The sequence below is a fragment of the Choloepus didactylus genome, chromosome 5 (assembly GCF_015220235.1).
Source record: "Choloepus didactylus isolate mChoDid1 chromosome 5, mChoDid1.pri, whole genome shotgun sequence".
Taxonomy (NCBI): Eukaryota; Metazoa; Chordata; class Mammalia; order Pilosa; family Megalonychidae; genus Choloepus; species Choloepus didactylus.
The window spans coordinates 26725158-26738379 of record NC_051311.1 but is presented as its reverse complement, the minus strand read 5'-3'; the positions used below and the strand labels follow the sequence as shown (position 1 = coordinate 26738379).

The window sequence follows — 13222 nt, the reverse complement described above, 5'->3', positions numbered from 1 at the left end:
AATGTTCACTTTTTTCATAAATTTGACACATGGAAATTGTTTTAAGTTAAAATAATTTTTATCGCAAGATATTCAGGGAAATGTCTTTCCTGAATAAAACAAATGGCTCTAACTTCTAAATTTTTCTTCCGCAAAGAGTCTAAAACATACCAATATTTCAAGCAAAATCAAAGTCATCCACATTTTATATTACAAGTCTATTCCTTTGCCACAGAGCTGTGACATATGAACCCAAATGGACAATGTCAAAGTGATTAATGTTGTCAGTTCTTGCCTCAAAATGACAAACGGGAAGAAAAAAACACTCAATTCCTGAGATATAGTAGCTGAAACAACAGCATCACAGAAATTATGACATTCTCAATTCTATATTTTCTATATTTATGATTGTCTCATATTTAAGATTTTATATTTACCAATTTGTATATCTGAAAATTTCATATTTGTCAATTTTCATGATCGGCTCATATTAAAAGCAATCAGAGTTTCAAATAACAGCAAATAGCAGGTATCATAGAATTATTTGTAACAGTGAAGTATGTGTCTGAATTTGTTCCTGGTGTAATTCCCACACGTGGCAACAATGGACCAAAGAATGGCCTCCACTAACAATTTTCTGTACATACAGAGACAACTGTCTTTTGACATACTGAAACAGCAAGTCTGATATAAAGTGCAAATGGAAAGGAAGCAATTAGAAATGAACACAATCCTTTCTGCCTGAAAACAGTTTGATTTTGCAAATACTTAGCTGACAAAGCTGTTACTTCACCTGGATAATAAATCACAACACAGAATGGGGAATTGGCTACCTAGCAAAGTTGCAAAATACCGTATTTCTTTAAAATGCTGCCCTGCTCAGATTACACAGTGCATGCAGTTTCTTGATGTAGTGATGAATTAATTATTTTTAGACAGCTGTCTGTGCAAACACTAACCTTCGTGGCCAAGGTGCAGCCTGCAGTCAGACCCCGAATCTGGCGTTGGTTTTGTTACTTCTTCGCTGTGTGAATTAGTAGGAATTCATTTAACTTTTCTGGGCCTCGATTTCTTCTATGTTAACATGGGATAATTACACTTTACTCATACTAAAGGGTAGGTCTAACTGGATGCTATCTAGAATTGAATGGTCCAATATAGTTGTTAACAAAGCATCTGGGTTTGAAAGTCCTTTTTCTTAAAGGGCAGGACCTGAACTTCAAAAATGCTGTTAAAAGCTTGAAGAGCAATAATCCCTTGATGAATATTTTCTAGGAAGACTTACAAATGGATTTTTGTTCAAATGGATGGAGATTCACACCATGGGTTCATTTCAGAGAAACTTCAGTACTGTCATGTACCTTACTTTACACAGAAGACTCGACTCTGATCAAGTAAGTAGGAATCATATTTAAATGCACAAGGTTGGCAAAGAAAGGAATCAAAATTTCAATACTTCAATGAAATTTATTCAACTTAAAAGTGAGCAAATGTGTGAATCTCTGTGCTAGGCACTGAGGTAGATGCATAAATAAAACTGCAGCCTCTATTAGCATAATTTGTCGATTTGAGGGGACAGAAGACATTTACATAAATAATTATAAAATAAGGTAGAAAGTGTTAAGAAAGTAGGAGGAATGAAGTACCACAGGAATTCAGAGGCAGGAAAACACTTCTAGCTGGAAGAATCAGAAAAGGCATCACAGAGCAGAGAAAATAAATGCTGGGTCTTGAAGGAGAAATAGATTTTTGACATGTGAAGGTAGAAAGATCATTTCGGGCAGAGAGCAACATGGGTAAAGTATTAGGGGGTAAATGCATGAAATATGTACCAAGTCTTAGAGAAGGTAATTTAGCACAAAATTGCAGAGTGGAGGTGGGGCGCAGGGAGAGATGCTTGATGCTGGGTCATGAAAGGTCCAGAGTGCCAATGAAGACAATTTTTGAAGAGTAAAAAAAAATGAACCTCTACTTTATTTCTGTTTTTAAATTTAATTTCTCAGGTGTACTTTTAAAAGTGCTTGTACAGTGCCAAATCAGTGCTGGCAAAACTGTGCACAACTCTCCCCCTTGGGTGCTCACACCCGGCATTAGCACACTGAAAACCTTCAAGTACTGCAGTTATAAAACCTTGTGAATTGTGTAACTTAAATCTTTCCCAGAGGCCATGGAATGCTTTCAAAAGTGATGTGCACTGACACTGAGAAACACTGCCTCAAATAACATACTTTGTGAACCCTGGCATGCTTGGAAGTGGGCTCCATTTCTTGTTTGAACAATGTTCTTCTCTTTGTTAACTACTATCTTAGTTATTGTAGAGATAAAAACTCTTCTCTTGTTTCTACTAGGCTCACCCTCTACTAGAATACTAACAAACTGATGGATAACAGTCAAACCGACTAAGGATAACAGACAATGTGTTTTTTGTCAAAATAAAATAAAATAAAATAAAACAATGAATTGACTTAAAATGAACATTTCTAATCACTGATTTCATATATATTGGTAATTCTGGTGTTCCATAGGGAAAACTAAATTTTTCCATGCCTTTAAACATTTGGGTACATTTTAGAATTTAAGGACTATCTTAATATTGTATATTTTTGCTTTTTAAATCAAGGGATTAATGGCAGTTATCTTTCGGTAAATGGGATTAGGGTGTTCTTTATTTTTCAGCTAATCTGTAATTCTTTTTTTCTAAAATAAGCAAATAGTCTTTTCTAATAAGAAAAAACAAAGGCATTCAATGTATAAAAAATTCAGAAACTTTTCAAATTATTCTCCTTATTTATTTGTATAAACATTTATAAAAGCTCGGTGTTAGTCAATAGAGTTATTCTAGTTTGCTAATGCTGCTGGAATGCAAAACACCAGAGATGGATTGGCTTTTATAAAAGGGTGTTTATTTGGTTATACATTACAGTCTTAAGGACACAAAATGTCCAAGGTAACTCATCAACAATTGGGTACCTTCACTGGAGGATGGCCAACGGCATCCGGAAAACCTCTGTTAGCTGGGGAGGTGTGTGGCCGGCGTCTGCTCCAGAGTTCTGCTTTCAAAATGACTTTCTCCCAAGACTTTCCTCTCTAGGCTTCAGCTCCTCAAAAATGTCACTCTTAGTTGCTCTTGGGGCATTTGTCTTCTCTTAGCTTCTCTGGAGCAGAAGTCTGCTTTCAAAGGCCATCTTCAAAATGTCTCTCTAAGCTGAAGCTCCTGTCTCAGTTCCTGTGCGTTCTTTCAAGTGTCCTCTTAGCTGTAGCTCCTCTTCAAAATGCCACTCTCAGCTGCACTGAGTTCCTTCTGTTTGTCAGCTCATTTATATGGCTCCAGTGATTTAATTATGCCCACTCTGAATGAATAGGGTTAACACCTCCACGGAAATTATCCAGTTAGAGCCATCGTCCACAGTGGGATGGGGAACATTTCCATGCAAACAACCTAAACCAAACGTTCCAATTTAATCCCCACTAATATGTCTGACCCACAAGAATGCATCAAAGAATATGGCTTTTTCTGGGGGACATAATACAACAAACAGGCACAAGAGTTAAAAAATCTTTATTTGACATTTAGCATGTATCAATCCTGTAGAGATACAATGGGAAGCAGAGATACGGGATTTCTGCCCTCCAGAGCTTAAGCTATATCTGCTATTTGTTTGGTAACATCATCATACATTTTTAAAATTTTCAAATTAATAGAAAATGAGTGCTTCCAAATGACCAGTTCCTGCCTCAAGACTTTTGTACTTGCTGCCTCCTTCACGTGTATTTTTGCACTTTTCTATCATTTCACTCAGCACTTTGCTGATACGTCGCTTCATTAGAAAGGCCTTCCTTGACCATCCTATTTAAAATTGCCACCCCTGTGCCCTGACACTCTTTATCCTCTTACTCTGTTTATTTTTACTAAGAATTTTTTATTCAGTCTTTCAAAGTACTACTTATATGTTTATTGTCCATCTCACCATTCAGAAGGAATGTTTGATGAGAGCAAGGGCTTTGTTTTGAATTTATTTGTGGCAACATTTGAGCCGGACCGACACAAGTCTGCTTAAAAGTATTTATCGCAAGTCTGACCTGCAGAAGTGATAATGTCTGTGATTATGGGGGGTTGCCTCACAGTCTACTGGGGATGCCACACAACATAGACATATGTGCTGCATTAGCTTTCAAAACACTACTCCAAATTCTTAATTCTGAAACACATCTGGCCCCATGGGTTTTGGTTAAGGGACTGTGGACCTGCTTTGCTTTGCATAAATATATTTTACCTAGTTTATTTCTACTATCAGACACTTTAACATTTCTACCCATTTTCTAACAGTAACCATTCAGAAAAGGACAAACTGGCTGAAAATATGTTGAAAATAAAGCAAACAAGTAGGAAAAAAACATAGAAAGTAAAAAAAAGTGCTTAAAGGTGTTCCCAAGATTGTACAATAGAACCAGGACCAATGACTGACAATATTAATTTTTAATTTAATGGTCATCCTGATAAAATTATTTTCCATAAAAAGAAACAAAAAAGAAGAATCTGTTAACATAGAACTCCATTTATTCATTATTCATACAATACATATTTATTAAATATTTACAAAGTGCCAGAAACTGTTCTAGGTGCCAAGGATACAGTAGTGAATTAAACATTAAAAAAAAAAAAAAAAAAGTCTCTCTTTATATGGCGTTCCCATTTCAGATGCTTCATGGCAAACACCTGTATGCTAACTTCATTACAGCTCCACAGCAATTTTTTACCCTTCTTTTTCTTTTACCTCCATCTTTTCACTTATTCTTAGTGTATTTTATCCTCTCCTAAGTAATGTACTTCTGCCTTGAAAAACACCTAAAAACATTTTTGGATCTATGTTACTAGAAATAAATGAAAAAGTAAATAAAAAAGAAGAAAATAAATATATGTGCTCCATTTCCTATATCTATAAAAAATTCAATTGTGTTTAATAAAGTACTGTAGAACTTTCTTTCTAACTATTTAGAAGTGGACAAGTGCTAAATATTCCCAGTATGTTAATACTGTATCCTTTTCTTCCTCCAACCACCCTTCCCCATAACAACTGAAAAAGATTTCGATAGCACGTCCATGTATGGTTTTTGAAAGGAAAAAAAGCAGAGTAAATATCATTGTTGCCAAGCTCCTGTCTCTCACGAATTCCTGATTTGTTCTTAACTGGGAAGTTCCCATTACTTGCCAGGAGAAGGGAAATGTTAAAACATCCTATTGCCGAATTTACTCTGTATTTCCCATTTCTCCTAATAGAATAGAAGGGTTTTAGAAAAATTTATGAAGAGCAGATGAAGGTGAAATAGAAAAGAAAACTTCAATATTTAAAGAGCTAGTTTAACGAGACAAATTCAATTCTGTACATCACCTATTAGTAAAGGGAATTAATTTCAATCAGAGCAAGGTTTTCATTGACTCCTGGGATACGTTTGGCAGTTTGTAATTTTTTTTTTCAAATGGAAATAATTCAGAGAAGGAATACAGAGGCAAGAAATACCCTATGAAGATCAAAAAAGCTTTTTATAGTAAAGTTTTCTGAAGTGATCTCATTAGACTGATCACACAGGAAGAAATGGACCGTCACTTCTACTCAGTTAATGGCTAAGCCACAAGCACCTAAAACACTGGAGAAGAAAAAAGCAGATTAAGATCTTTTTAATATATACCCAAGACAGTATTCTTCAACAGGCATCTTTGGGGATTGTGAACTGAAGAAAAAAGTGGGTGTGGAGGGAAGGAGGAGTGATGGAGGTGATGTCTGGCAATGATTTTTTAGTATTCCTTTCCAGCATATTAGGGCAACTGTTGGGAATAAAGTTTGTATTCTTTTGATGTACTGAAGGAAACAAACGACGGGTATTGTATTCTATTGATGTATTGAAGGAAACAAACTATGGGTTGGCTAGTTCTGGATAAAGCTATATAAAGAGCACTTGACAGAAGCATTTCTATTTTTCTTTCCTTTTAGGCAGTTCTAATCTGATATACTGATCTCAATGAATTACTGTATTTCACAGTAAGAATTCAAAAAAGGAAAGAGATGAAGAAGGTCAGAAGTAGAGATAATGAAGAAAAAGAAGGAAACAAGTTATTTTTTTAGCCACAGTTAATGCAAGGCTGTCTTACGGGATCAGCTTTACTTACACCTAAGGCAAGGAAACGTGATTGGAACTGTTATTTCTGTATGTCATTACAGCAGGAAATTCCTGAACCTGTTTAATGTAATACAGTTCTTCACAGAGAAATTATGTCTATAAATAAACACCAGATTAAGTACTTCAAAAGAAATGATATCTTGTTACAATTAAATACTTGTCCAGTATCTAATCTTTAAAAGGTTGGTAGCATAAATCTGAACAAATTGTCATTCTTGTTGTGAAAGTTAAAATGTTCCAGGTAGAATAAGCACTGTGACTGCTAGTTATGATTATCGTTACTGACAAATGCGGACTACTATTTTTTAAAAAAGAAACAAGCATTTACCAATCACATGCATTTAATTAAAAGATATTCTTTGAAATGTAGGTAAGCATCAGTCAAGTAAAACCTGGAGAAAATGCAAGTCTGTATTGTGAACTTGTCACTTAAAAGCTACTTTTGACTCAAGTACCTATTGATATCAATGAAACTCACCTGCAAGCAAATTGCCAGGTTCACTCTACAGCCAAAGGAGGTGCTAACAGCCCGTGGATGGAGGCCCAGGTCTTTAAACAACTTTGAAAACGACTGTGTGAGCGCTATTCGAGGCCGTTCTTCTGCTACCACTACACACGTCCGTACTCGGGACAAGTCTAGTCCTCTCGCCTGGAAATAATGATAGTGATGTTAAGTCAGCCTTCAGCGTGCTTAGCTCTGTACAACACGGATGCTCCTTAACTCAGAATCCCACATAAGCCACAGAAAATTCAACACAGCTATTAACTCCCGGGCTTCTCCATGACCATGCCACTAAGTAAACTGCCTAAAAACAAAATTCACACAGATACGCAAGAAGTCATTAAATACATATTTTTAAATAACAGCAAGAAGCAACAGCAAGATCCATGATGAAGAAATAAAGTTGGAAAAAAAATCAACTTCCTGGATAAAATAATTACAGGACAAGGGTTTGGGGAAAAGAAGAGAAGCATCTGTTGGCACTCCTACAAGCAAGTCTACGAAAGAACACACGTTGGAAAGAAATGGGGGTGGGGGTGGGACCTATGTTTTTTGTATTAGAAGGGAAAACTAAAATTTTTGGACAATTACATATAGGCAGTTCACCTTTTCATGACCTATGATGCAAAAAAGGTCACAGATAAATTCTTATGATGAAGGTCATCTCAGTTTCTACACCAAATTAAGTCAACTGAGCATAACAGCAAAAAATCATAGAAGAAGGAATTCAAATGAGTCAAGCACAAGACTCTCTGTGGGAAAAGCTGGGACTTCTTGGGCTGTGCTGAGGGAAAACAAAGTTAATGATAGCATTGCAGTTAAACATAAACGTAAGCAGTAAATTATAATGTCTTTTGGAATGCATCTTTCAAGGTGGTATTAGCAAAGAGAAAACTGGCAAAGGTTCACGAATTGTGGATGAAAACACAATTCAAGATTATTTTTCCATTAATATTTTGTATATAAATACAATTTTATATAGATAAAGCCACACAGGAAAAATTAAAATTCTGGGTAATACAAAATACACATTTACACATGTGAATGTTCTCATGAAGCAATAAAGAATGGGGTTTGAGAGTGTGGATATGGAGCCAGAGATTCAAAATTTGGCTCTAAAATATACTAAATGTGAGACCTGGGGCAAATTGCTTAATTCCTCTATATCTCAAGCTTCCCCTTCCTTAAAATGGAGACAATAATGGTTCCTATTTCAGAGAGTTGTTGTAAGGATTAATATGTATAATGCTTAGTAATCATTCAATTATGATATTATATCTTGGTTATTATAAATGTACAAAAAGGAAAAGTACATGAAAATGTTCTCAATCATTTTATAATATGACATAGGGTGGGCATGAGTAATAATTATGTTCTGTAAATTTATTTTCCTCTATAAACATGTAGCTTCGAAGAGTCATATATTTATTTGTGTAGCTTAATATCAAAGTTATCTCGCATTTTGTTTTCCTGTTCAAGCTTAACACATTGTCTGAAGAGGAGACCAAATAACAAGGGAGAAATGGAGTGTCTCACCACTTGTATCTGTGCAGATAATTTGTGTGTGTATATACATACCCATTCACAAACACTCAAATATTACCAGTATATATACTAAGACATACACCCATTTGGAGTTACTAGTGGTAAATAGTAAATTGGAACATAATCACAACAGGTCATCCAATTATTCTCTCCTAGTCACTTGGAATTAAGGACTACTTAATTTACCATGAACATATGTCTATCAGAATATCTTTGTGTTTAAATGGAAGGAAATACTATAATTCACACACAATGGCAATTATTAAAAAAAAGAAACATTTAAGAAATATTGTTCACTTAATTTTACAAATGGATTTTGGTTAGGGTCCAGGCTTACAAGTAACAGTCTTCAAGGAAAAAAAAAAAAAAAAGGCGTGGCTAAATTCAAACATATCTACTTAAACACCAATGGCAGAATAAATTAACTATAGTTGAGAAATTAATCCAAATTTGGATCTTTCAAGTAGATCTACTAGAATTAGAGGCATCAAAAAACATTTACCACACTAACCTATAACTCTACTTTGTAGCAGTGGGAAAATAATCATGTTATGCATCATCTTCATATGAAAACAATCTTCTAAGCTTCACTGACAGTGATTATACCCTGGCTTTTGTGCAGATTTATTTTAACATCACCAAATCATTTTTCCACACCCTCCCAGTAATCTAATGTTCACCAGTAACGTCCGAGTTAAAAAATACTTTTCCACTAGACACTCTGTGAGTTTGGGAAAAGGAGCTACTTACCTTGAGTGATTCTGTCTGTGAGCCCAGCCCCTTGGTACAAAGCTCCATCACTGAGTAGGAGCAAAATGTATCCCGAACTTTATACTGACTCACAGCAAGAAGCCACAAAGCCGGGTTGGTTTCCAACTCCGAGGGTGGGATCAGAATAGACTGGTGTCCTGAGTAAACACTGCAGAGACAGAGGGCTGCTGTTAGAAGAAAGCAGCAAGCAATAAGGACAGTTCAGCTACAAATGAGAGGCACAGTGACATGAAACCTGGAGGATTTGGGGCCAAATTTATCTCTAAGAAACGGGAGAAGTTTGAACAAGTCAAAAATTTTTTTTCCATTTATAAAATGGGGACAATAACACCAATTCCATTCACAGATATCTGTAAATATAAAATAAAATAAAGTTTATGAAAACATTCTGAAAAGCATGAAAGTACTTAATGAAATATAATACAGAATGATCATTTTGAGTACTTATTTAAAACATCTAAAAGCTGTGACACTGTTAAGTTTCTTCCAAAGCTGCTACATTAACAAAGTAGACTCTTTCATAGTAGTAAAGACAAGAGTTAATTTTGGTACAAATATCTGGACATTAGAAAGGGGTTGGCAAACTATAGATGCTGCCTGTTTTTGTAAAAAAGTTTTATTGGAATACAGCCACTGTCCATTCATTTATATATTGTCTGTGGCTGCTTTCAGACTACAAAGGCAAAACTGAGTAGTTGCGAGAGAGACAGTATGGCTTCCAAGTCTACAATATTTACTAAATGGCCATTTAAAAAAAAATGTTTGCCTACCCCTGGTTTATAAAACTGACATCCAAAGTAAAAGAAAATTATGGCAATTAAAGGAAATTAATCACTCAATTTTTTTTTTAAGTTTGGAATTTTACTTCAGAATAATCTTAGCAAATCACCACATAGAAGAACTAAAGAAAATCAAATCATTCTTTATTTCCTTTATACTAGACAGCATATTTAAGAAAATGAGAAATAAAAAACATGAAAGATTTATTTTAATGCATCACGAATTGATAAAGGCTAGTATGGATTTAAATAACGAAGCATTTGCCAAAAGCGTACTTTTTTTTTTTTTGGTTTATTAAACAATATCAATTGCTGTTGGATTAAAATGGATTATAATAAAATATCCCAATAAATACCTTCTAAGATTTAGTTAAAGGGGTTTTTTAGCTATAAAAAATTCATAAATGAAATAGTACATTAGGGCTTATTAACTGCTATGTTATGATACTAAATCCAAATTTTCTATAATGTGATCAATCTTGTTTAAAATTTTTTGAAATTGTATACAAGAGAAACCTACTGGGTAAAAAATTGTTAAAGGAATTAAGATGGCTCACACATTCTACTTTAACAGGACCCTTAGAGTGGGAAAACTATCCTTCAGGTAATGTGACAAAAGGCATTTTTGGAAAAGTTTCCATTTCTTTCTTTTTACCTCTATTTTAAAGTTTCACTTATTTTTGTTAAAAGGAAATACAGCAAACATTGATCTAAGCAATCCTCAAGTTTTTACTCTGCTGTACATCTGACTTTTATTGCATTGCTGATTGATGAATCCTGAGGTCTCTCCTGAAAATAAAAATTCAAAAAGTGTAAAAGTCACCCAATGTGAGTACTTCACCATTAGAGTTGGGGATATACCCACACGTAGTGTTTTTATATGATATGTAATGATGTACTGTTTTTTCTTTTGATTTTTCAAAATTAATGTATAAGCTAGGAGAGTTCTCCTTTTAAGTAATATCAGAATAAGCAAAAACAAAACATTGCCACTTTACTTCAACAATCCTACACCAGGCACTATTTAGGTATAGGCTGTATTAAATCTGTTTAAGTATCTCAAAGCACACTCATATGCTGTCACTGCTATTTGAAAGAGTGACAAAAGTCCCATTTAAACCAATTTAAAGGTTAGGCTTCTTTAAGGGAGGAATAAATAGAGTTGAGAGTTATGATTTTTAGAAAAAAGAAAAAATAACCAACTCCAGTAACTCAAGAAAACCAAGGCACGGGAAGCATTTCAAGGCAATCCCCTGAGGTTTTGCATGCCCTTTTCTTTATCAATCCTTGATGGCCCAGCTGAGTAAAGTGAAAATTACAAGCAAGAACTTTAAAAAGCAGGCTCTCAAACTGTTTACCATGTACAAATAATGTACATACTCTTTGGATGCATTAGGAGGAGCAAAATACCTAAACACCATTTAAAGAAGCTGTTTTCTCTTCAGAAAAAAAATCTTAAGTCTCTGGCATCCATGGACATGTGCCCTTCAGATTTCCCTCCCAGAAAACACTTGTCATTCAGCTGCAAAGCCTGCAATGAGCTGACCGCCTCCAGCTGTTAACACCTTTGGGCTCTGGCTTGGCATCTGAGCTGAAGCCACACTCCTCCTGGGCTGCCTCCAGCCAAGGACTGAGCACCTCAGGGTACCAGGCCTGGCCATTTCTGTCCAGAGCAGGGCTCCTCCAACAGGTAGTCTTTGCTCTGAAGCTTCCTGTTGGGTTGGTCAAGACAGCGGAGTTTGAGGCTCTCTCTGCAATCCAGCATCCCTGCCTTTATATCTTTCACAGGTGTTACCCCTCCTTTCCAATAAACCACTTGGACTCCAAACTCAGTCTTACTGAATTCTTCCAAGAGGTCCCTTTTTTAACTGTTTAAAAATGAAAAATATTTGCTTTTCCAGGGATCATACGTTTCCAATGGAATAATTTATAAAAAAGAATATACTATCTTTTTTAGACTAATGACAGTGATTTATTGCTAGATGTACACTAACCTGGGTTCTAAAGATGGAATCCATCAAAACTTACAACCAAGATATATGTTTAAAAACTTCCCATTTTTAATATTAAATGAAGAAAAGCAAGATATGGAGCTATGCATAAATTATGATTACAACTATGTAATAACAGCAAATGCAGAGAAGAAATACTAAAAAATACTAACATTAGTTGGGAGAGGATGGTGGAAAAATGGATTTTTTTCTGCCCCACTTATTTTTTATGACATGCTTATTCATGTCTATAGTATATACTACATACACATGCACACATACCTCTACACACACAAACCCAAATTCCCATCCTTTAAAACATTCAGTCATACATTTCTTAACAGCATAACAAAATGCTAAAAGTTGGAGATTATTTTAGGTCCCCCTAGCAGAGTATACATATTAAAACATCAGACAATCCCAATCAATGTGTGGGGATAAAATACAAATATTAATTTAGGAGGGATATTTGATATTCAGTTGGGTACTAATTTTATAAGTGGGGAGTTTATCAGGAGAATTTGGGGGTTTTTACTGAACAATCCTTTTAACTAAAGTAACTGATAATGAAAAGAGCCTCTGTATTTAAAGGGACAAATGAAACTTAGAATAGAAATTGGTTTTAGGTTTAGTTTAGGCTAACTTTAAAGAATTTAGAGATACAGTGGATTATATATTGACTGTTCTTGGGAACCAAGTGACAGGATAATCAAGTCCAAATCTTTCAAACATCCTTTAACACCCTGCTACTATTTAAAGTTTGGTCAGGCACACACATACTTAAAAAACTACACATTCCAATGGAGCTTTTTGGAAATGCACAATAAGTAACTGCTATAGTGCATATATAAATCTTCACAAAGTATCAAAATTAGTAAGCTCTCATTGCAATAATTATAACACTCAAAACTGTTGTTTTTTCACTTACATCTGTCCTTAGAAAATTAATTTGGCATTATTTAAAACAAATATACGTGCCTAATAAAAAGACCACTCACTGTTCAAACATCTACTTATTACAATGAGTATTCTATGAAACAGAATTTCTATACAAATTTAGCCTAGTCCTGGGAGTTTGTAAAAAAACTTTTATCCAGAAGTTCTTGTATGCAGGATTAAAGTTCTTCAAAATCATCTTCTAGTTTAGAAAGCCAGCACAAGATAAGCTTACTCATGTCTTGTTGTGTCCTTATTTATTTTTTATTTTTTGGAAAAGAAAGTACGTTTTATTTTTTTTTTAATTTTGAAATAAATTCAAAGTTATATGAACAGTTGCAAAAACAATACTAACCCCATACACAGAATTCCATCATACCCGGATCCCCCTCCCCCGATAGCTCAATCCACCAACTGTAACATGCTATCACATCGCTATTTCTTTCCCTCCCTCCCTCCCTATCATCCATCATCTATTGCTCTGTCTTCTGAACATATGAGAGTTAGCTGCACACATCCTTGAACATACACTATAATTCACG

General features: G+C 34.8%; 1 protein-coding gene across 6 annotated transcripts in view; it reads right to left on the bottom strand.

Annotated features, from left to right (window-relative positions):
- Window positions 1–13222, bottom strand: part of DIP2C (disco interacting protein 2 homolog C) — a 555699-nt gene that overhangs the window by 63499 nt on the left and 478978 nt on the right. For all 6 annotated transcript variants that reach the window (XM_037835690.1, XM_037835692.1, XM_037835689.1 and 3 more), the window contains 2 exons: window positions 8954–9122; window positions 6635–6805 (listed from right to left, as the gene is read on the bottom strand). In XM_037835690.1, coding sequence (XP_037691618.1) covers window positions 6635–6805; window positions 8954–9122 — 340 coding nt within the window. The remainder of the gene's footprint in view (window positions 1–6634; window positions 6806–8953; window positions 9123–13222) is intronic.